Consider the following 25,334-nt stretch of genomic DNA (forward strand, 5'->3'; position numbering starts at 1 on the left):
ATGCTCAGCTCCTTACTTTAGTACTGTTTAGAATTTCTTCCTAGACATTTGGAATCTCACAGCTGCCAAACACCACTCAGGTAACATACACACATTTACCAAACATAAACACAGACAAAACGGACAAGAAGCTCCCTAACAAACCAATGGAAGAAATAACATACTGATGACAAAAGTAGTATCAAAACAAGTAGGATTTGTTAAATTTTTAAAAAAGGAAACGAAACAGAATCAGATCCTCCGACAGCGTAAATCAGCATAACTCCGTTGACGTCAACGATGTAACCCAATTTACACCAACGGAGGATCTGTCCCACAATCTTTACAAGCAACTATGGAAACAGTGGAAAAAACTACAATGATCTGAAGTTAAAATAAAAAGCCGTTTGGAACGTTTTTGAATAAATGAAATTTGGTGTCAAACTATGTGGTTTCATTGAAGCTGAAACATTGAATGGAAAATCTTTTTGTGGGTCCAGGGCTGAAAGAGAGCAAGAGACTCTCACATTCAATAGCCCAGAAGATAATGCATTGGCCTGGGGTGGTACGACACCCACATTCCAGTCCCTGCTCTTCCCGATTCAGAGTGATCTGGGATGGAAAACTCTGCTCTGAATTTGGAAGAGCAAGGACTTGAACCTGGCCCTTAACTACCAGCCTGCACGACACTTCCTCCTGAATTGAAAGTGGACATTTGGACCGGATTCCATTTTTGCAACAACATTTGGAAGGTTTTGTTTTCATTCTAATGGGGAACAAAAACAAACTTTGAAAACCTTAGAAGTTGCTCCAGTCTGCTCTAGTTAGAAACCACAAAAAGTCAGGCACTGTAGATGATAAGGTTACCACAGCAACTTTATCTCAGCAGTCCCAACGGACAATAACCAGAGATTCAGAAATGGAGGTCCACTGGCCCCAACCATGGACCTCAAGCCCTGCTTGCCATTTCCTCTGGACGACTGTGAGCCAGCTGGCTTCCCCATACTCAGCCTGCTCAGTGGGGTTGCTGGAGTGAGCCTCCAGAGGCTGGTGGAGGAGCTGCTGGGCTCCCTCAGGCTCTGCTCCTGGGGAGCTACTATGTGTAGGCCAAGAAAAAACAACAGCTGATTCTCCTGTCTAATGGTCTCCTCCTCCAGCCACATGCCCAAGGAGATGGGCCTGAGAGCTTGTAAGCTCGGAACCAATAAGGATGTACAATTAGCTAGATGTGCACGTCTTCACAGGTTAAACCATGTTTTTTGCTACGTACGTCCAGGATGCAATTTCCCAATAGTTCACATTTCTGAGCTTCTTTTACAATGGGAAAAGGCATATTTTTTCACCCGCATGCTCAAAAATAGCCAATGAGGATTTAGCAGAACTTTTCCAGATACCAAACGTGGAAAACTTCAGCCAAAAAGGCATTTTTTTCCTTTTTCAGGTAGTTCAGGGTAAACATGATTTTACCATGGAAAGTGTTTTACAACTTCAACTGCAACAGTCATAACCACTGGTCACTATAATAATGAGCAAAAAATTCAACTTGAAAAGTCCTAAAAGTCACAACTTTTTTTTTCTGTGTGTCCGGCTATGGTTTATTGTTACACAGGAGGAATATGGCCCATTGCCATATGTCAGTTCAGCTCTGGTCTGAGGAATTTCATACCCTGTGAAATACTGCTGACATTTCAATCCACAGTAACCTATTTGCAAAGTATTCATTTGCTCCTTACTTTGAGTATCCAATAAAAGACTGCCATTTTACAATCCATTAAAAAAGATGAAAAAATTAAATAAAATCATGAAAGACATTTGCTGGAAGTAATAAATAATTTACCTCCAATTTTCACACACTGAAAATTAAACTGGCAACTGTTCAAAAAGTTATTAAAATTATGGTGACTAAAGATATTTTGGAATCAAGTGCCAGCATTAAAATAGCTAAAATGCTGCACATAGTTTTAGGGGGGAAAATAGATTTATGCATTAAAAAGGGGGGATTTTGTTAAGGCAGCTACCTCAGAAAACTGCATGTAGTTCTAGCTTATATTTGATAGTAGAAGTCACGACACAGAGAGAAAGTGTCACATTCATAACCAGGCACTGGGATGGAGGAAGAGTTTGGCTGAACTAAATGACGGCATGTTATTATTTCTCGTAGGCTTGTCTACACTACAGGGACAAGTCGATCTAAGCTACACAATTTGAGTTACATGAATAGCATAACTCAAGTCAACATAGCTTAGATCTACTTACCGCAGGGTCCACGCTACACTCTCCCATCGTCTCCCCTTACTCTCCTTGATCCGGTACAGGACTCGACGGGAGAGCAATCTGCGGTCGATTTAGCAGGTCTAGGACCCGCTAAATCGACCGCCGATGCATCGATCGCCATGCGTTGATCCCCCGTAAGTGTAGGTAAGCCCTTACTACTATCACTGAATGCACAAGGCCTGGTTCTCGTTTACATCATTCTGGCAATGTCAACCTCACTTTAAGGCCTGTGCACGTTCCCAGAGGGGTGTAAATGGACTTAATGTGAAGAGAATAAGCCTGCATACTTCTATCTGTATACAGACATCACATAGCTAGGACTGACAAATAATCTTGTTCAGTACTATGGCCCCAGTCCCACAATCAGATTCCTGATAGTGCAAGAGGCCACATGGGTGGATCCAATCACAGGATGAGGACTTATGTCAAATGTTTTTGTTTAATGTGCACACGCACACACACAAAATGGTCCCATTATAAAGGAAAACATCAGTTGCGTGGTAGTTGTCTCCTTCAGTTCACTTCCTTCCATTGACATTTAAATCTATGAATACATCTGTCCTTCTCACACACACAAAAATCTCACACCCCCACAAAAAACCCCACAACTGTTTCTAAATGAACATATATTTTATGGATCAGAGTTTGGAAGATTTCACTTCTCACCAGTACTACCCTGTTTGTTTCAGTCTGACACACTCCAACTGGTTAAAGGCCACTTTCTTACAGAGAAAATATGGTGTCATATATCTGTGCGTAAAACCAGCTCCACGAATCTGTTATAGACCATAATTTTCAAATCTGAGTAGCTTAATTAGGTATCTAAACCTATGCTTAGGCACTTGAATTAGTGGCTTGCTTTTCAGAAGAGCTGACCACCCATACCTTCTACTGAAGTCTTTGCAATATGTGGGTGCCTGACACCTAGAGAAAGGAAATCAGTGTCAGCTATAGGATGGAGCAGATTACTTCCTGGAACAAGTAAGGAATCAGGGGCCACATTCTGATTCCTTGAGTCATACTGTGGTCCCTTGTCTGCCCTGGAGCAGTACAACTAAGAGTTGCTACTTGCTCAATGTTTGTGTCATAAATACTAGTATGGATTTGGGTGTCCGTTTGAAAATCTGACCATAATCTACAGTGGTTCAGAGAACTATTTATGAAGCTAGGGACAAATCATGGTCCCAGTGCAAGGAGGTATTGCATAAACACACGATGCAGGAAATAAACAGCAATGTTTCCAGCGGACACAAAAGTTAAAGCAATACTTGAAAAACAGTGTATCTGGGTGGCAGGTTGCACAATTAGGAGATCTACAGGCTTGTGAGGTAACAGCATACTCCTCTGTTCTGCAAGCTCTCTAATGGCTGCAGATCTGCTCCTTCTCGATGCAGAAGCTTCTGCTGTCTCACCTCCCTGCCACAAGGAGGAGGAGTGATTGGTGCAGCTCCCCAAGTTGCAGGTGCAGTGGGGCACAGTGAGCTAGTATCATAGAATATCAGGGTTGGAAGAGACCTCAGGAGGTCAGCTAGTCCAGCCCCCTGCTCAAAGAAGGACCAATCCCCAACTAAATCCCCAAATGGCCCCCTCAAGAGTGAACTCACAACGCTGGGTTTAGCAAGCCAATGCTCAAACCACTGAGCTATCCCTCCCCCCACAGAGCTATGCTTCAAACCTTGATATGTTTCTAATGTGTCCAGCAGCACCTGTGTCTGAGAAGCATGGGACAGACTTTACTCAATAGTGAGCACAGACAGTGCTGCAGATGGTTAATATTCTACAATTGTGATATTTTTGCTCAGATTCTTGACACTTGCTGAGGGTGTAAAAATTAATATTGTATTTTTCCCAAAACAACAGGACCTACCCCATATGCAAAGCCAGTTATTTTAATTTTGGAACGTTTAAAGAATTAAAAACAAAATGCAGTCTTTTCACACACACCCTTAGTTGAGCTGAGCATAAGACACTACCAAAACCTAACTTGTCTTACCAGTCCCCATTGGAACCCCAACAATAGCAAGCTTCCACTACAGACTGTTTGATATACTGGTGGAACTGGTAGAAGTTCAAAGGTCCTTAAACACTTCGCCGCTTGGCAGCACTTGTGAGTTTAAGACAGGGAATTGGAGGACAGCAATGCAATAGCTCTGATCTCATGGAATCATGGGAAATTGCAGTGCCATGCTATAAAGGGTCATTATTATGTTAAATCAGTCTATTAATTCAGCTCAGGATTCTATGGCCACTGCATAATATTAAGCACTTAGTTCTGCTCATGCAGTCTTTCCTAATGCATTGGGAACACTGTGTGCCCTAGTGAGGACAGTGAAGGACTGCATTAGAAATTACTAGTGATCTTAACATAAGATCCACGTGTCTTAACAGCCAGCATGCCTATACAATTCACTGAAGATGTTTCCATCTGTGAATATTTCCCATTATAATCTAATCTTGTCAAACTAAATGTCCTTTTAAAAATATTTCAGAAGTTAATATTTATAATAGATATTAGGTCCTATCCTGCAGCTCTCAGAAAAAACTCCCCATTGGCTTCCAGCTCAAATTCATCTCCCAAATTGCTTTTGGGGAGGTTTGCACAACTTGAGTGCCTGCTGACACAAACATCCTCTTCCAGATTTTTGTCCTCAACATTCATGGTACAAGCCTTTGAAAGAAAAAGCAGCTAAAGCCCTAGTGACCGAAGTCATGTGCCAAGTATGACCGATTCCAGAATAAAAGGGTTTTTGAAGTTATATGCTGCAGGTGTGCTCAAGGCATTCGGCACCTGCACCATAGCTTAAATAAATAAAGAAATCCTATCTCCTAGAACTGGAAGGGACCTTGAAAGGTCATTGAATCCAGCCCCCTGCCTTCACTAGCAGGACCAAGTACTGATTTTGCCCCAGATCCTTAAGTGGCCCCCTCAAGGATTGAACTTACAATACTGGGTTTAGCAGGCCAATGCTCAAACCACTGAGCTATCCCTCCCCCCTCTAGTAGGAGGAGGAATTTCTCCAGCTGCTGGACTGTCAATGACAGAGAAGAGTTTTTTCTTAATATGAGAAATTTTCATGTTCCCTTTTGGAGATGATTGTTCATACCTGCATGAACTATGTGGCTCGGGGAGGGGGGTTTTGTTCTGTGGGCAAAAGTGGACTCAGAAAGTAAAAAGCACTGAGGGTACATGACCACTACTAATCCAGCAAAGCAGAAAGTAGGAGTTCATGCTCAGCACTTCCCAGGAAGCACTCAGTTATTTGTTCCTATAGGACTCAAAAAGGTCCTTGAACCAAAACAACACATTCCATCCAACTTCCTTGAGGTTCATCTTTCATATTTGACGTGTGCTCTTCATAATTCTAATTTTTGCAACAAGGCAAAAAATTGGGGGGTATTCAGAATATTGTCATTTAAAATGGTCACTCCAGAAATAAGCCCACTAAAGAACACTAATTATCTCCAGCCTCACATCCTCAGACTTCTTGTTTATATGTTACATGTAATAAAAAAAAAAAAAACCACACACACAACATTTAACTCCAGCCTCTTAAATGCACAGGGTCAAATGCTCTGCGAGTGTTAACTGGTGCAGCGCTAGAATTTGATGCATAATTATCTAATGTGTTTAGCAAATGCATATAGAAATGTTATTTTTATATATATATATATATATATATAAAATTTGAATAGTATTCTTGTATAGTTTTGTGAGGCACTGTGCAATGATTAGCTGATTTGATATCTTAAGTATCACAATTTAAATATATATTAGTGCTTTTTTAATAAGCTAAAAAAGGTTGAGTATGTAATCTGCTTTGAATTCGCTCTCCATCTGGAATGCTGAAATCTGAAGACTAATTTTAACTTACAATTGTCATTAAGTTACTAAATAATGTAGTGTTAGAAGGTTAAAATTGAGGATGTGCATTGCTGTGTGATTTTCAGTTCTTTAATGTATGCGTTAAAGTGACAGTATGGTTGAATTGAAAAAGTGTGTAGGTTAACGATTGTTTTAAGGTGGTTGTGGTCTAGCATTGCAATAACAATTGGCTACTAAAGCTTGGAAATGGGTATCAAGTTGGGTGTGATCGTTGCCTTAACTTATTACTTCCTTCAAGAGAACTACTGATACTGTATCAGCTCTCTTTTTATTTAGATATTTATTACATATTTGCGTGAAGAATCGGGCCAATGTTTTTGAAAGCACATTTAACTATACCATATGCCTACATAAATGATCCCTATCAAACAAGTTGTAGAATAATGCACTGGTTCATTCTGTTCTGTTTTTCCTTCTTTCTCAATGGGTTTATATATATTTATCCAATTTGTTCTGTTCTTCTTGCCAAATTGCAGGTTTGAGATCTCAACTATGCAGGGGCAGCTGTGCTATTGTTGATGTCTTACAAAACAGAGGTCACAGACTGAGCCCATATCACTAGAACAAATGACAGCTGCATGTTAACCATTATGGTATGGCCATGCAATGATCAGGGTTCATGGACCTCTGAAAGTAAGAATAAATCTTACCATGCCCTTTGGATAACATGAATTTAAATCTCATTTTAAGAAGTTATTTTTGTGCAAATTAGCCTGTTCCAAAATATATACATAAATTCAAACCAGCAAGTGACCCTTTTTCCTCCCACCCTTTACTGAAAAAGAACTTTAAAACAACCAACATGAACATATGAAAAATCAAAGAACATTTGACCGGGAAGTCCAATCCCGTATGTATACAGATAATGTTAGTTTTTCTCTTTGCTGCAATTGATAAGAATTTCCAGCTGTTCCAGGCTGTGAAGTCATATATCAAACAAAGAAATACACTAACACAAGACATTGTGTCTTTCAAAGAAGGTTGTTTCCAAACCCATCTCAGCAACTTCAAATAATGAAACATCTGGGCGGGACTAGTTCAAATGCCCTTTGTTTGGAGATGCCAAACAATCTCCAAAGCTTGAGTGTCCAGGCCTATCTGCCCCATGGGTGGCCTGATATATATTCCCTCCTTCCCTGCTGCCTTTCAGACCAAAATCCAAGCATCCAAAGTTGTTGTTTTTTTTAAAATGTTTCTTAGGACTAAACATGTTTGTTGAAATGCCAACGAAGAGGGAACGCAACAGACAGAGCAGACTAATGAGATGAGGCACATGTCCATAGATACAGCTCTGAGACTAAACAGCTGGCTTCGAGGCTGTCTGTCTAGGGCTACTTCACCAGTGTGGTGTTAATTATTTAAAAGAGAGAACTGGGGAAACGACCGCCACATCTGTCACCCACACACAGGCAGAACCTTCACTCATTGCAGGACCAGATGTGTTTATTTGAAACATATACTAACTAGCTATTTAATGGGTTAGAATCCTTAGCCAAAAGTTAATTAGGCAAACATATTAAACATCAGTCACCTTACGCGGCAGGACTTTTTTTTTTTTTAAACTTTAATCAGTTTTCATAGGAGGTCTTAACACCCACACGGGTGGAAAAAAAAAAAAGGAAAACAAAGCAAAACCACCAGACAATGAAGTGACAGTGATATACTGAATACTTACACATATAAAATGGTTGCCATATGTTAACATCCCATGAAAACAGCAATACACCAGGTGATTTTTTAAGGACACAAAAGAAGCTGTCTCTCGAATGCTTTAAATAATACAGAGACAAGTACCTGTCCCAGACCTGAGAAAGAACTCTGTGTGAGCTTCAAACCTTCTCTCCTTCACCAAGAGATGTTGGTCCAGTAAAAGGTATTACCTCACGCACCTCGGCTCTATAATATCCTGGGACCAACATGGCTACAACTACACTTTAAATAATACACTAATATGTGGAGGAAGAAAGGGAAGGTTTACATCTACAGGTAACTGTTAAAAAGTGTCTACTACTCGAGTAATCTGAAGTAATTGGGAGGTAAAGTTTTACTTAGCAGAGCCAAGTCAGAAACTTTAGAAAGGATGATTGCTCTGGTTCAGCATATATTATACATATCCCAGAAGATACAAGCACTGCTATGGCAGTCTGCCTGCGTAATGAACTTACCACAAATGTGACTGGCCAATGTAACATGCTGTTGTTATGCAGGAGATTAAATTCAGAAGCAATTTTAAAATTCTGGCTCCCAGACTAGTGTCACTGAAAGCAGGAATGGGGCACAGATATGACATGCTTCATTTCCAAGAAGAGTCCAAGGGGATGGAAAAGGGAAGCCAGTATCCTTCAGCAGCAACTATCCCTGCCAGCTATCTGATGGAACACCTTTCAGCTGACAGCGAATGACCTCACCGCACATTAAGCAGGCGGCACCCTTTTGTCTGGGTTGTCAGAAAAGGTGTGGTCCCCTTTAAGGAGGAGGAAACCAGAGAGCTACCTGCTACATGGAAGCAGCTCCATACCAGGTCAGCATGGGGACACTGACCTAGGTGTCCCTCCCAAGTGACAGGGAGAGAAAGGGGCTATTTATGCCCACATCAGTGCAGCAAAAACCTGCTTTTGTTCACCTGGACCAAGCTGAACAGTACCCACCCCTCCCCACCACGGAAATAATTGAAATACCAGGTTTCATCATGAACAGTTGTGGCCATTATACTAGTTGCTCCTTCCTCAGGAGGCTGAGAAAGAAGTTTTTCCCCTCACCACCAGATGGGCCAATGTGAGGTGGGGGTTTTTCACCTTCCCCGCAGTGGGTTGGGGGTATAATGGGGAGTTAGGTTATGATATCGCAACTCATTAGGTAAGCTTGGGGTAGCTATCCAGTGCAGGTACTCCATCGGGAATGGATACGGTGATCAGACAGAATGGACTGGGAAAGGATTTAAAGGCAGGATTCTTTAAAGGACCAAAAACGGCATGGGTGGGAGGGTGTCCCCCTATGAGCAATCTCCCCCTCTTTTTATAGTCCCCCCTTAACTCTCATTCAAAGGGAGGATTGGCGAGGTCCCAGCAGTGGGTACGCTGGGGACCAGGATGAATAAGGCAAGGGCTGCCAGCAGCCCCCCGGGTATAGGCAAATGATTATGGAATTATCTCCACTGTACAGTTTTATCTGCCCAGACATTTAGGAACAAAGTGCAGCGTAATTAAACCACATCCAGTCTCCTGTCCTTCTTCCAGCATAGCCGGACAATGAGGACAGTTGTCTGTAAACCAGATTGGAGCCATCACAGTATCAAGTACCTCAATGCATACATCTCAGCCGTGTCTGGCTTTGCAGCACACGTTAACCTACTCTTTCTCTTAAATCTGGTGCTGCATGCCAACCCCAGAAACTAGATTTCAAAATCAGAAAGCAGGGCTCAAAATACCAACACTCAGCTTTTTACCTGACACTTTTCACTGATAGGCTTCAAGGAACTATACAAAGAAAGGGAAGTGTAAAGCAATGGTGGGGTGAGAGTTGTATGCTTCCACTTACGTAATGCTCATTTACTGGGCACAGAGGTTTGGTGGAGACAGCCCCAGTTACTGGAGTGGGTTTGGGGTGGAATCTTGCTGGAGTTTTTCTGCTGGTTTTGCTTTTCTTGCATTGTTTCTTTAAATAAATGCCAAAGGTGCTCAGTGTAGCAGACAGGTATTGTAGATGGCAATAAATAAATTCATTTTAAATAGGAGTACTTGTGGCACCTTAGAGACTAACAAATTTATTTGAGCATAAGCTTTCGTGGGCTACAGCCCACTTCATCAGATGAATAGAATGGAACATATAGTAAGAAAATATATATATACATACAGAGAACATGAAAAGGTGGAAGTTACCATACCCACTGCAAGAGACTAATTCATTAAGATGAGCTATTATCAGCTGGAGAAAAAAAAAAAAAACTTTTGTAGTGATAATCAACTAAGTTGAGGTCTCTAGACGTTCAGTCAATACAAAATAACAACATGAATAACTTGGTTTATTAATTTGGCTCCTTCCATAATTACTAAATTTGCATTTTTTTAAAGTGCTAGATAGGCAAGGCCCTTCGTTTTCAGTTTTTACCGATTTTTACGAGAACATTCCCATGTTTTACAAAAGCTATCCTTAATTGTTTTTAACCCAGTTTTCACCCAAGTTTTGGACCACGAAAGCACATTAGGTAGATGTGTTTATGAACTGTGCTGCTTCCTGCATCTTCAGTGTCCCGCCTGGCTGATGTGGAGAGACTATTTTTTAGGACTGCAGGAGAGAGAGCCTTAGGCTACATCTACACTACAGGGGGGGTCGATTTAAGATACGCAAATTCAGCTACACAAATAGCGTAGCTGAATTCGAAGTATCGCAGCCCACTTACCCCGCTGTAGGGACGGCGGCAAAATCGACCTCTGCAGCTTCCCGTCGACGGCGCTTACTCCCACCTCCGCTGGTGGAGTAAGAGCGTCGATTCGGGGATCGATTGTTGCCTCCCATAAATCGATCCCCGAGAGGTCGATTTCTACCCACCGATTCAGGCGGGTAGTGTAGACCCAGCCTTAGAAGAGACAATTTGAAAAAAACTGCTGTGAGTCTACAGTACTGTCGGAGAAAAACACAGTTCTCACTTTCTTGTTGGGTGCAGCAAAGTCAGATACTTTATTATCTTTTGGAATTTATACTGAAGCCCCTTATATCAAGCGTAACAGTAAACTAATTTTAAAAGAAAATATAAAATAAAGGCTCAAACTGCTTTTACTTTCAATATTTTTAATTTTTCTCTATTTGTTGGTTTTTGTTCTGGTCTCCTGTCCCCAAACTGTGAAGTTATTTTTTAATTTTTGTAATAAACACTAATAAATTTCAGAGAAATTTTAAACAAAATAAAAGCAAGAAATGAAAGGCTTTATACATATGTGACTCAGAGCAAAAAGCCAGTAAACCTTTTGCTGAGAGCAGTTAATTCTTTCTTAAATCTGTGTTTCAGGGATGCAAGTAGCACGTTCCCACAAACTTTCACTACAGACCACAGGGTGAGAAAATATATATGCCTGTCTGTGTTGTCACATGCCACCAAAAAACAGAAAAGAAAATAAGTGAGTCGGTCCAGGTTTGAGGATAAACTGTTTAAATAAAGGAGAATAACAAGGATCAAGAGAAAGGGACGAACCTGCAAAAAGGAAAAGCAAGATGGTCCTTAACCAGCAAGGACCTAATAAAACTATGTAGGACTTATTTTCTACTAAATTCAACAGAAATTAGGAGAAATAATTGGATTTCTCAAGGGAAAATGACAGTAGAATATTTGTTTTTCATCCTAGAAAACAGTTTTAGAAATTTGTAAGATATTGTACACTGGGAATAGGAAAAAAATTAGACTTCGAAGCCCTAAATAGGCTATGTTATGAAATCCTCTATAACTAACATACAGGATTTTTGTCTGTATTATTTAACTCAGATTTTTTTCCTTACTCTTTTCTGTGATTTTTCTATATGAAAGGGTTGAGACATAACTGAATTACAAAGAAATGGTCAAGGGAAAGAAGAGAGACAGCCCAAAAGAGAGAAACATTAAAATTAAGGACCTGAGGAATGGTAGCCTATGGCCGCACAATGCTGTTTTTGTTTTATAGGTCCTTCTGAGCTTCCCGAGCATTCACAAGTGAGTGAAAAACAAATGAAGCAGCTGTTGTCAACAGGAAGAACAAAGATTTCAATGACACAAGCTCCTCTTGTTGGGGAGTCTGGTTAATATCCAACTAAAAGCATGTTCAGCATTGGTACTTGCAGTTCAAAAATATCAAGCCAAGTGCTCAGCACTAGTGGGTTCATGCAATCTTAGCAGCATGCAAGATCATTTTCCACTACGTTTGTTACCCTTTGGGGACAATTCACTCTTATAAAAGTTTTTTAAAAGAGCCCAAGCAATATTTCAATGACCTCCTGTGTTCTACATGACGTACTTGCTAATTTGTTTCATTTTCCCTAGCTAATTACTGGGGTAACGTGTGTACAACATACCTTTAAAATTATTTACCAAAAAACTATACTATCTTGTGCTCCTTCCCAGGATCTTCAAACTGTTCACTATATGTTAAAAACAAACTGATCAGCTGTAACAATTTAAAGCCTCCCTCTCCTACATGCCTCTGTGTGTAAATGTTTTGCAAACTAAAGCCTGAAATGTAAGAAAGATGTTCCAAAACTGGAACTGAAGTAGAATCTGGGGGATCCATACAGTAGAACTTTTATCTTCCTAGCCCACCAAAACAACACCACTTTACTTGGATTTTCCTTTCCCTTTGTCTTAGACCACTATAGCAATTCATTTTGTTCAGGACATAGTAAGCGATAGACCCTAAAAATGAAGCCAACACCACTTGAAGATGGAACAAGTCAGGTCATTATAACCACAGCCTACAGCACAGTCAGAGCATGTTACTGCAACTAGGTCTCCGTAAGCTCCAGGGAGCAAGAGTACTAAGGCTGCCCCTGCACTCGGACAAACCGGTCTACGTCTGAATTTATCTATTCATTTGGGTGCTCTGCTTTGTTCATAAAAGCAAACAGATTCTGCTACTTTTACTTATGCTGAACAGTACTTAACGCCGCACAAGAAATCCCACTGAAATCAATGGGAATATGCCAAGTAAAGGAAACGCAATGGAAGGGTGTGGCAGAATCTGGCCCAAATAATTTAAAGATGGAAAACACCTAGTACCTCTGCCAACGTATCTCCCTGAAAACTCAAGTTTGTTCCCTTCTGTACATTTACCAGTGGTTTGTCCCAAGTAATGCAGCTTCCACCAGTTCCCTTAGCCAATGCCAGTCTGATAACTCTGGCTGCCAGCAAGATTATCCTGATATTCATCATAAACCTCTCCTTTCTTAATTTTGGCCCATTACTCCTAGGTACATCCCCTTTCTTCACAGGTCAATCCCTTTCCTCGTCCCTGAAATCGGTCTAGTTTGTCAGTAGCTTTCTCATAATGAAGTTCCCACAACTGAATGCAACATCTCCAGATGTAGACTGTATAAAAAGGAATTATCATTTCACCTCTCCATAATCTGATGCGCCTCTGGGCCTGCAACTCAAAATGGCATTGACCTTTTGGGCTGCCAGGTAATTTCAGATATAATTTGCCATCTTCCATCACTCTAAGTCTCTTCAATATTGCTGCTTTTTTAGGTTTCTCCCACCATCTGAACATCTGTATTTTGCTTGCTCTCATCCCAGACACATTAGCTTGCATTTTCCCAAATTGAATTTGATTTTCTTATTTTTGCTACTGTTTCTAAAGTCTTTAAATGCCACTGTAACATTTTTCTGTCTTCATATACAAAACCTTCCTGTTTAGAGTTATTTGAAAATTACATTAATAAGCCTCACTTCAAGATCATTAATAAAATTATTAAATAAGATCAGGCCTTTCAGAGATCCCTTCTTTTATTTTTGTCACTATTACCCACACACACACACACACACACGCTTACTAGCTATTCAGCAAGGTACTTAAACACATAACCAATTTTAAATATGTGAGCAACACCATGCCTTCAACAGAACTATTCAATGTGTTTAAAGTTAGGCATACGCTTAAATACCTTGCTGAACTGAGACCTAAATTCTTATTTCACATTATGGAATGAGCTAAGTACAAACACGCTGTGTCAGTTTAAATGCAGAATATGTAAAGCACAGTATCCGTTTTGGAAGCACGCCAATGGTGCTGCAGCTACATTATGGGAAGCCCTGTACTTCTCTGCCAGTCTATTTTGATTGCAAAGCTTACTCCACAACCTCTCAATTACTTCCATTTAAACAAAAGTCTGGGATTCGCTGCACAGGCCAAATCCTGTTTGTCCTATTTACAGCAATACTTGCATGAGTAAACCAAGCAGGATTTTAGCCTGAAGAGCTTGCACATCCAAAATCTATTACTGTAATCGTTCAGTGAGAAACTAGAGTAGACATAACTCATGTAAACCAGGAAATGGAACTTTTATGTCAGTAGATATTTACTCAGATTGTTTAATTTCAATCAAATACTGTACTGAGTGAGAGCACTGCTTCAATTTCAAAGTTATTTGATCTTATTATTGCCATCTACTCTGCCTACACATCAGCTGAAATGCGGAAACTGAGTTGAGATGAATTCCAAATCGGTTTAAGATGCTAAAAAGGTAGAAAAATATGGTCTTGATTCTGGTCCCATTGAAGTCAAAGGGAATTGTGCCACTGACTTAAAAGGATGGGAACCCTTTGTTTGTGCTGGATACAACTACAAATATCATTTCAAAGCCTGCATTTGAAAAACTGCCTATTAAAGGAGTAGAAATAAAAAGAGATATTAATAACAATCATTTATTTTAATACAGACATCTGTTCCTCCTGTACAAGCTACGAAAAGCTGAGTCAAAGGCTCTGGGTTTTCTCTGCAAGGATTGATGACATCAGAAATATCTGCAGCAAGGAAGGAAGGAAGGAAGGGGAAATCTCTGCTCTGCTTTAGCTGCTTATGATATCCTGCAGCTACAGAAGGAGAATCATGGAAAATTAAGTGCAGGCTGTGGCAGGTAAAAAGAAGAGGAGATGGTTTTCAAATATTTTATTTAAAAATGTAATTGGGTATCATTTTTTTAAAAACTCTAAGGGTCAGACATTTGGGCAGAAGCAGCCAGGGTTTATATTAGCATCAGCTGATATAAAACCAGGCACAGGTCCCTGCGAGCCCCAAATCTGCTGGGGGAAAGGGAAGGTTAGAACATAAGTACATAAGAACAGCCATACCGGGTAAGACCAAAGGTCCATCTAGCCCAGTATCCTGTCTACCGATAGTGGCCAATGCCAGGTGCCCCAGAGGGAGTGGACCAACAGGCAATGATCAAGTGATCTCTCTCCTGCCATCCATCTCCATCCTCTGACAAACAGAGGCTAGGGACACCATTCCTTACCCATCCTGGCTAATAGCCATTAATGGACTTAACCACCTTTTCTGAACCTTTTCTAGTGCCAGTATATCTTTGTTTAGATAAGGAGACCACATCTGTACGCAGTATTCGAGATGTGGGCGTACCATCGATTTATATAAGGGCAACAATATATTCTCAGTCTTGTTCTCTATCCCCTTTTTAATGATCCCTAACATCCTGTTTGCTTTTTTGACCGCCTTGGCACACTGCGCGGACATCTTCAGAGAACTATCCACGATGACTCCAAGATCTTTTTCCTGACTTGTTGTAGCTAAATTAGCCCCCATCATAGTGTATGTATAGTTGGGGTTATTTTTTCCAATGTGCATTACTTTACATTTATCCACATTACATTTATCTGTGTCACAATGCAACCTCCATCCCCACCAGGAGGCTCACTAGGGACCAGCACAGTGCAAAACATGGATAACAGTGGCTGGGAAGGAAGCATGGTCAGGACAGATGGGGTTCAGTGCACGCCACCAGATGGGCTCCTATGGATCCCTCAACAGGAATTAAAACTGTCCCTTATGGGCAGAAGAAAATGTAGGGCAAATGGCAATTTACACCTCCTTGTGCCCATTTGGTGAATCTGGAATGAATGGTTCAACGCCACTAGTTTACACCAGGGATGAGCTTGGCCCTAAATGCAGAGTCTGTAACTGCTCTGAGTTATTGATCAGTTTTTGGTTTCAACTCAACTCACCTTTAAATTAAAAAGAAACAAGAATCATCAAATAGAAACACTCAGGTAAAACTCATCGCTAGTCTGCTGACCTCCTCTGCTCAGCGATGAATTTCACCCCCACTGAATTGAAGTCCCAATGTAGCTGTTTTCATGGTGGCTTAAGTGGTGCGGAGGCCTCATGCCTTCTGCACAGATGTGAATTTCATCCTGAGCTCTTAGTTACGCATAACACAGTGCTTCGTATTTACAGATATAAAAATCCCAAGTCACAGCTCCTTTTAGCCCACCAAAAAAAGTTAGTCTGGGTACAAACATCATTTTGCATACCATCAATACTGTGACGAACAGGTATTCTGTATGCAGTAAGTTGTATCACTACACTGCCACATCAGCTCACACTGCCACATCGGCCTGCTTCATGCTGCTATCTAAAAACATACCACTTTGTAAGAAACGCCACACTATAAATCTACAGGCAGTATTTTGTGGGTATCTAACAAACTACACCCAGCAGCCAGATATAGAGAGAACTAAAATATGTTCTGGCATTAATCCAATAAAACCAGTGGTTTGCCAACCAAATGGATTTATTTTAAGAATTCTTTGCGGCTCTCAAGCTCCATATAGATGTTCCCATACTTATAAAAGTTTTTAATTCATCGGCCTACAAAAATTAAGAATTGTGTAAGTACCAAATAGCAAAAATGAAGGGGAAATGACTGTATTCCCCCCATCCACATAGGAAACAACTCAAGGCAAGTTAAATTGCAAAATGAACTTAGTCTGATATTTTGTTGTACTTAATCTATATAACGTTTCTAATTCCATTAAAAAGAACTCCAGAAGAGAGCACGCAGACTGCTGCTACATTAGGAAGTAATATTAGATCCACTACATAAGGAATTACTGGGAGGTATCCAGCAACAGTCTGAGCTGTGCCAATGGAAAGTCAAGAGTTCAAATATGTACATTTCTTTCATAGCTGTCAGTCTTCTGACTTGCCGTGTACTGCTTATCTTTAGGCCAAAACCTGTGACTTTTTCTTCCATGCAGTGTTTTGGATGTACATGTTATAGCTGGATAACTTTTCCAAAGTGGTGCTACATAGAATCTGTACATATTTTAATCTACAGCTTGTATTTCCTCTGAACGCTGCTGGAAAGAACTGCCCTGCAGTTAGGTACTTTGTTTGCCTTGCAATTACAATATGGCATGTGACACTTCACAGCCCAACAAGCCCTTCCCTGAACAACAAAATTACAGCATGTTCAAATACTTTACACTGTGCATTTCATGTTCAACTGGCATAGTGTCAGGCTAGTACTAGATACGGTGGTGATTAGGTACAAGTTCAGAATTTCCTGTGTTTAGGCCACATTGTGGGCCTGAGTTACCAGTGCATTACTCCAGTTTTAAGCTAGTTAACGCATGCCTGGTGAGGAGGGGATAAATTTTTCAACCCGATTAATTTATGCCTTCCTGGTGATAAAATTGGTTCTCTCATAGCTCTGCGTGGTGTCAATTCATCTTAGCTGAGATCAAAATTTGATGAGATCTGCTATGGCTGCAGATTCAGGGCCTTATTGGCTGCCGCATTACACCAGTGATACGCCAGCAAAAAACTCCACTGAAATCAATGGGAATTACACTGGAGTCATATCCAAGCAGAACAGCTCTAACAAACTGACATCTCGGTTACGACAAATCAACATCACATACAGTTATGAAAAAGCAAATTTTATTATCAGGACTTCATAATAACTGGATTACAAACTCATCCCCTCTCCGCAAAACCTAATTCTCGACATTTCTCCATCATTATAAAATAATGCAAGCTCCCTCTCACCCCTCCACTGCAGTTCATCCCCTGAAAGTATTTTAGTCTATTCATTTGCAACTTTTCTCCTCCAAACCACCATTCAATACACAAAACAGATGTGTATCCAATGGTCAGTTATTAGTAGGGAAGGGCAGTACCTGGGGCTAAAAGGAGCCAGGCTATCAGTAAGCAGGGGAGAGCTGCCAGATGCAGGAACGGCAGAAGTTCCCTGGGAGAGGCTGCCAAAGTCCCGTGGGAGGGGAGGCAGTGGGAAGCTGGAGTAATGCAGGAAAAAAGGAGAAAGCTCTGGCAGGCAGTGCTCCGTTAAAAGAGCACAGAAGAATCCTACAAAGGTCCTGAAACAGGAGAGACTGGGAAAGGCAAAAGGGAAAATCCCCTGAGAGCTGTAACCCAGGGTGTTTTTGCGTTTGCAAAGTAAAACCGAGCCTAGAAAGAGCCTCTGGGTGTGACACTGGATCCTTCATGGGTTGCAGATAAGCCAGCACCTTACACATCCTGATTCAGGGAAACATTTTAAGCACATGCTTCAGTGCCAGTGAAGCCTCCTAAGCAGTAAACTACCGTGCTGAGTACTGGCTTAGTAACAGAAAGCTCATCGCAAACTCCTCTTTCCTACGGTAGGAGTTGTTCTCCTCCAAGGGTTAATGGTCTGAGAGTCTTCCCCCTCTTACAGTGTAAAGACCTGACAGCTAATTATAATCTCCACAGTTCTGATTCCTGATGAGCATGGTAGCATTAAACAGGAAACCTAAGTACAGGAAATTAAGTTTAAGTGAAAGTGATCTTAAAAGCCTAGGGCATCTCTGAATTTGGGAGGTGGAGATCTCAAGGCTGAAGAAATAACATCCAGCCAGTGACATCTAGAATAAGGCTAGTTTAGCCATGATGTTGTTAGAAGCCTGCTGCCGTTGTTAAATTAGTGCCTCCTTTTATCATTACATGTTGAGCAGTGGTACATATCCTGACACATAATTTTAATAATAGCTTGTAAGTGTCACTGATAATGTAAGAGGTTTAACAATGAGCTCAAAGATTATCCAGAAGAAAGCATCTTATATCCTATTAAAGAGTAGCTAATCTGCATAACATTTATGACAAGCCAGACTTTTTCAGGGTTTAATAAACTAGCTGAATATTCATTTTTAAAGCACCGTCCAAATCAGTTTGGACGCAGATGACTATTTAAAGCCCATTCCAAAGCTGGAAAATACACCAGGGAAATAACACAAGATAGAAAAATAGAACTGCCTTTAGCCAAAACCCCACACAATTAAATTCAGCATCCGTGAATATACAAGATACAGAACAAAGCTTTCACCAAATACTTACTGGCCACTTTTATGTAGGACGGGTGCTGGACAGAGCATAAAAGTGGATTCCACTGTTACAGGTTTTTCGTCTGAAAAAGAAAGCATCACATGAGCTCAACATACTGCACTATAGTCACATGGGAAGCTGACATGTCTGAATATGATGCAATCTAGTTTTCTTCAATGAATTTTGGATATTGATTTGATTCAAAGCTGCCCTGACTTGTAAGTTATTAAGGCCCCAATTGAGGAAAGCACTTATGTTTAAATCCACAGGACACCACTTACGCCCAGGCTTAACTTTAAGTGCCACTGACTGCTTAAAGTTAAGTGTGAGCTTTAGTGCAGTCCAGGATAAGGACACTTTCTTGAACTGGAGTTTAGTGAGAAAAGTGTTTTTAATAATATTGACAGACTCACTACTAATTAGAAGATGAAGGGCAGGTTCTTATAAGCAGGCCTGTACTGCTAATTTCTATCCATTATAGCCAACGACCATTATTACAATAACTTACAATTCTGTAGCATTTCTCATTCTGAAGGATCCCAAAGCTCTCTCCAAAGCATGGCTGCTTTACAAAGCATGCATTTTTATCGATAGGTCAAGGTTAACTACCATAGCGTCAGGCTTTACCCTGCCGCTCTGCAGGTGTGAAAGGTGGGAGGACACAAGAAGCCCCTGCACAGCAGCAGGAAATGACTGCAGTCCTTCCACCCATCCCCTGGGGTACAAGACACCCCAAAAGAGGTGGAAGGGGTCAGAGAGGAAGGCCATTGTCCCACCCATCCCCGTACACACTGGCCTATGCTACTCTCTAAAGGGCAAAAGGAGCTCTACCATCATGTGTACCACAGGGCTCTGGGAGGAGGTCTGACACCTGGAGGCAAAGTCCCTCTCATAACTCACCCTGGGCTGGGCTGTTCTGGGACTGGGCCTTAAAGACACAACTCAGCACACAATCAGGAAATCACCTATCTGCGGGAGTAAGCTCTGAGGCAACTCCATCCTGTACATAAATAAAGCCAGATATGCAAATGGCTTAGAGATAGTTGAGGAAGTTGTTGCTAGGTCGTGGGAGATGCACATTACATCTGGATGTGGTACATTCTGCACCAACTGCTCATGCCGAAACTGGTGCTAGCTGCAAAGGGGAGGCGGGCTTAGCACATGGCCATACACTTTTGTCTTAAGGTTACATTTTATAGTTCAGTAGTAGTAGTATTTCAACTACACTTATTTTCAGCATTTGGTAATAATTATCTACAAATGTTAGAAAACAAACCCGCCAAATCTAACATCTAAAATCAAACGAACCTACAAAATTGTTGTTTGCCCCAAGGGCAGTCCTACAGGCAACCTCGAAGTAGGAAGACGGTGTGTGTGCCACACAAACAGGGCTCAATCTACCACGACTATTCACCCTGATCAACACTCAAGTGTATAGTCTCATCCCCTTTCATTAGGCGTATGAGTAGCGGGAGTTTACTGGGAGGAGGAAACCCACTCAGTACCCTTCACAGGGCTGCCTCAGTACCCTTCACAGGGCTGCCTTCCTCCTCTTCTTGCTGCTCATGTTCAAAGCATCTTCAGCCCATGTTAGGTTTTTGTCATTCTCTTCTGCTTGTGTTCTGATATAAAACTACCCTGCCCCTGGCAACGTGGCAGCACCATGCAGCACACCACCAAGCCACTCCAGTATCTGGTGGTGTTACTTACACCAAGGCAAAGTTGGTGTAAAATACTATCATTCTGCTTTAGTAGTGTTTTGCATCCACTTTGCACTAGTGTAAATGACCGAACAAGGTGCAGTGCATCACAGAATCAGGCCCCTAGTGCCTAATGTTACTGGCCTATAATTCTAGAAAAACTAACAGCATCTGATGTTATGCGTCAGTAGCACTTCTGCCATTGCATGTTGATAGTAGCATTATTAGTAATACATGCTAAAACGGAGGAAAGTCTACAATATTATTGCTATTTTAAATGGATAAACAGAGACATGGAGAGGTTAGGTGAATTGCCTGTGGTCACAGAACAAGTCAGTGACAGAGACAGGAATAGAACACCGGGGTCCTAACCACTAGGCAGCTGGTCTACATGTAGATGCCAATATTCACATCCAAAGTACTCATATTTCCAAAACCTTCAGATATTTCTCCCAAATCTGAAATGTGTATAAAGAATAAATAAAGTCAATTTTCTTCCTCTGCAACTACAATGATCTGAATGTTTCAAATGTTCCCCAAGCCATCTGGATAATTGAGTTTTACCAGAATACTGTAGCCACATGTGCAAGAATTACTCCACCCTCCTCCGAATTGTAGCCACTTCTGACCTAGATCACAGCAACTTATTTATACTGTACAGTCAGAGCAAATCAGCACAAGTTTATGACAGGAAGTCAGAATGTCACATTCAGTGGAAATTGAAGGACAATTTATATAGACAGAATGTAATTACACAATTTGACTTTAGGCAGACCACCTGGGCTAGCACATTTACTCATACAAATTGTTCTGAGATCTTTAACAAACACATGTGATCAGGACCTCATATCCTGAAGAGTGGAACAAATGTGATGGAACCACATTTGTGTACAGTAAGATAGGAATCTGGGGAAAAGTGAGTGCACTGTATAAATTAGAAACTACTCAAAATCCTTGTGTTTTATTTTATACGCCTACTCTTCACTCATTTTGCAATCACGGTTTATTTTTAAGGATATTTACTTCTTAAGGCAAGTATCAGGGGGTAGCCGTGTTAGTCTGTATCCGCAAAAACAACAAGGAGTCCGGTGGCACCTTAAAGACTAACAGATCTATTTGGGCATAAGCTTTCATGGGTAAAAAAGACACTTCTTCAGATGCAAAATCCATTAGCTATTCACTTTGGTTCCCGAACATCAAAAATAGCAGATGTTTACTAGGAGGGTCCAACTTGTAGTCATTTGTACCAGTACAAAGTGGGTGTAAAACATTACTGAATCAAAACAGAAGCCTTTTACATTTCCTTTGCACTGGTGCAAGTGACCGCACACGATGAAGGGCAACAAAGAATTAGGCCCTAAGTGTTTTCCTGAAAATTTACATTCTCTTTCCCTTATAATATTTGTTTAACTGAAGTTTCTAAGAGCTGTGTAGAATAAAATCTGCTCTCTCCCTCATTAAGAGCTTTTCTGACCATGGATCAGCTCCTGCAGTCCTTCACTCAGGCATTACGCCCACTGAAGTCAACTGGAGTTTTGCCTGAGTAAGAACTAAACACTGTAGGATCTGGCCAATTACAAATATTAATAAAAGCAAAAAATATAATGTAGAAAACTGTTCCCTTGGAACTGAAAAGGGTACACAGAAAGGTGTTTTTATTTGCAATCACCTATTTATACAGGAATCCTAGAGGTGAAACTAGCGCAATAAGCCACAGCTATCCACACCCTATGGCTGTGTGGAGTTCATTTTTCAAATTACTACGCAGAACTTTCATGCACCGATCTAATTATTTGCTATAATTATTGGGAATTTCACAGAAGGGCTCCAGCAGGTCACTTATGTCAATTATTTTTACACAAATTATTGCAATGTTAAAATAATTTTCATACCATTCTGTTAATCTTATTATGTACTTTCATGTGTGCATAATATTTGCACTACAATGCTACATTACGTCTTACCATCAAAAGTGAAATAATTATTATGTAACCCATGTAGGCCTATCCTGATGTACACTCAGTTAAAACTTGTATGCACTAATACATTTTGCAAAACCCTTTTTTCTCTCTCTCTTTTTGCTTTTCTTAGGCCTGGTCTACACTTAAAAATTTTACCAGCATCATTATTTCAGTTGAGTGTGATTTATTTTTTTTTGGTTATAATCAAAATAGTTATAGCAGTAAAAGCCCTAGTGTGAACGCTGTTACAATCAGCGTAAAGGTGCCTTACTCTGGTATAGTTTAGGGTACGTCTTCACTACCCGCCAAATTGGCAGGTAGCGATTGATCTATCGGGGATCGATTTATCGCGTCTCATCTAGCCGCGATAAATCGATCCCCGAACGCGCTCCCGTCGACTCCGGAACTCCACCAGAGCGAGAGGCAGTAGCGGAGTTGACGGGGGAGCCACGGCCGTCGATCCCACGCCGTGAGGACCCGAGGTAAATCGATCTAAGATACGTCGACTTCAGCTACGCTACTCACGTAGCTGAAGTTGCGTATTTTAGATCAATCCCCCCCAGTGAAGACCAGTCCTTAGTCCGCTTCCTGAACTGGAATAAGTACTTTTATACTAGTGCTTATACTAATAAAGCTAATACTTTTATGCTGGACCCCACGCCAAAAGGGGCACGCATTTCCTGCATGATCCATGCAGCTTCGCCATCTCCTTGAGCAGAACCACAGCAGTTCCACTGCCAGGCAGGGATGTCCAGTGTTTTTATAGGGAACTGTATTTGCTTCTGTGTACCTCAAACAGGTGACACTTTGACAATGACACCACAAGCCACCAATGTAACTCAAAGGTGACCTGGAACAACCATCTCTTGGGCTGAGAATGTGGGCCCATTCCTTGGCCTCTCTGCTGAGAGGATTGCCAATTAGTGCAAGTTGTGGTGATGTTTTTCCTATGTGGACACCTGCCTATTAGGAGCTAGACTGACACCACCAACGTATTTCCTCTGGGCTGCTGGACGGCCAGACATTAACGACAGCCTGCGGTTAATACCAACCTGGACGGGATTCAAATCACTGATAAGAGGCAAAAACACTTATATCCCATTACCAGTCCTCTGAGCCATCCCAGTTCCCTCCTTTACTATTTCACTTCATCCCTCCTCCCTTTCGATTTGCATAAAATAGAGAAGTGACAGAACACATTGACAACAGTAAATATAAACGTATATGGCAGACACTTGTGGTGATTTATCCTGGATTCACTGCAGTTTACCTTAGACTTTGATACTTACTAATGGTTGTGCCATTTATATGGTAGGTGCAAGTAACACCATCTTGTCTTCTGCCCAGTGTGAAGCCACTTCCTCTGAGGACAACATGAAACTCCTCTGAAAACACAAAATGATCAGCTTTTAGTGGGTGTGGCAGGAGCCAGGTTTATACCAGTCAAGTCTCAAGTCATCTAGCTACAAAACAGGGACAGCACAGGCAATAACACTGCAAACCTACTCATGCCACCTTGCCACACTGCCCCAATGTGCCTCACATTTCACCTAGAGAGAGTCATCTGCAGTGACAGAGTAGTTTTGTTTCGATGCTTTTTATAGGATTTTGAAATGCATACTCCCACCTAGCAACTAAGGCTAGGCCATATCCTTCTGCTCTGCAATGGAAAGGTCAACTTCATGGGTCTCAGCCCCACAAACGAGATCTTTGCAAGCCTACAAGGTCTTATTAAGCTACTACAATATATGGTATATGGGCCTGATACAAAACTCTTTGGAGTCAGCGGAAAGACTCCTGTTGACTTCAGTGCACTTTGCATCAGGCCCTTTGAGAGCATCAGATATTGGCTGGCTTGAATTTCTTCCGAAAACTGGATGGTGATCCTGAAGTTTTCTTTGTGTGATTAAAGAATCTTTATTTGTTTAAACCATTGCTCTGAATCAAATAATCCAGGAACTTTTGTAATCTTTTTTTTCTTTTTTTTTTTTTAAACAAAACAACAGAATAAAAAGATTTTGCAATAACCTTATTTTTCATGAATGCAAAGCATGTGTGGATTGTGAAATCAGAAAGAGGCGAAGAAAAAAATTCGGAACAGGTCAAACTCAGGGGAAATTAACACTTGCACTGCCTTTCAAGTCTGGTCTGCAATTTTGTGTAATTATTCTCTAGCATTTTAACATATACTTCTTCTAGTAATACATCATAATGGTCCCTTCTGACCTAAAGTCTATGACTCTATATCAGCAAATCGCTGTTTTCAGAATCATATGGACAAAAGTTGAAAGTCCATGTCCATGGCATGATAAAAATTATTATGAATGTATGTGATTACACTTATCAGGACTTTAAAAATCAAAATGATCATAGCAGCTGTACATGAAGTTACATGTGAATATATCATTACCGTGAGTGCAAGAGCAACAGTATAGCTTCCATGACAGATTCTGCTAGTCCCTTAGTAAAGGAAACTTATTTACTGTAATTCTGATTTCGTTTGACTAATTGCAAGGTTTCACAGAACTTATAAGCCCATCTCTAATTCAACTTCATTCACCATACATAGTGAATATCAGATAAACAAATAGTTTTGTGACTATTTTTAACTTCTGAAAAAATAACTCTCTCAGTAGAAAGTTACAGTATGTGTTTACCGTAACATATTTCTGTGACTTGAAATGTAACTTGATCCATTTAA

At 40.8% G+C, this 25,334-nt stretch overlaps 1 protein-coding gene across 2 annotated transcripts in view; it reads right to left on the bottom strand.

The window, feature by feature from the left end:
* Window positions 1-25,334, bottom strand: part of ANTXR2 (ANTXR cell adhesion molecule 2) — a 176,799-nt gene that overhangs the window by 110,757 nt on the left and 40,708 nt on the right. For both annotated transcript variants that reach the window (XM_034770867.1, XM_034770866.1), the window contains exons 9-10: window positions 23,923-24,018; window positions 18,985-19,054 (exon numbers count right to left, since the gene is read on the bottom strand). In XM_034770867.1, coding sequence (XP_034626758.1) covers window positions 18,985-19,054; window positions 23,923-24,018 — 166 coding nt within the window. The remainder of the gene's footprint in view (window positions 1-18,984; window positions 19,055-23,922; window positions 24,019-25,334) is intronic.

Source organism: Trachemys scripta, chromosome 5 (genome assembly GCF_013100865.1).
Source record: "Trachemys scripta elegans isolate TJP31775 chromosome 5, CAS_Tse_1.0, whole genome shotgun sequence".
NCBI lineage: Eukaryota > Metazoa > Chordata > Testudines > Emydidae > Trachemys > Trachemys scripta.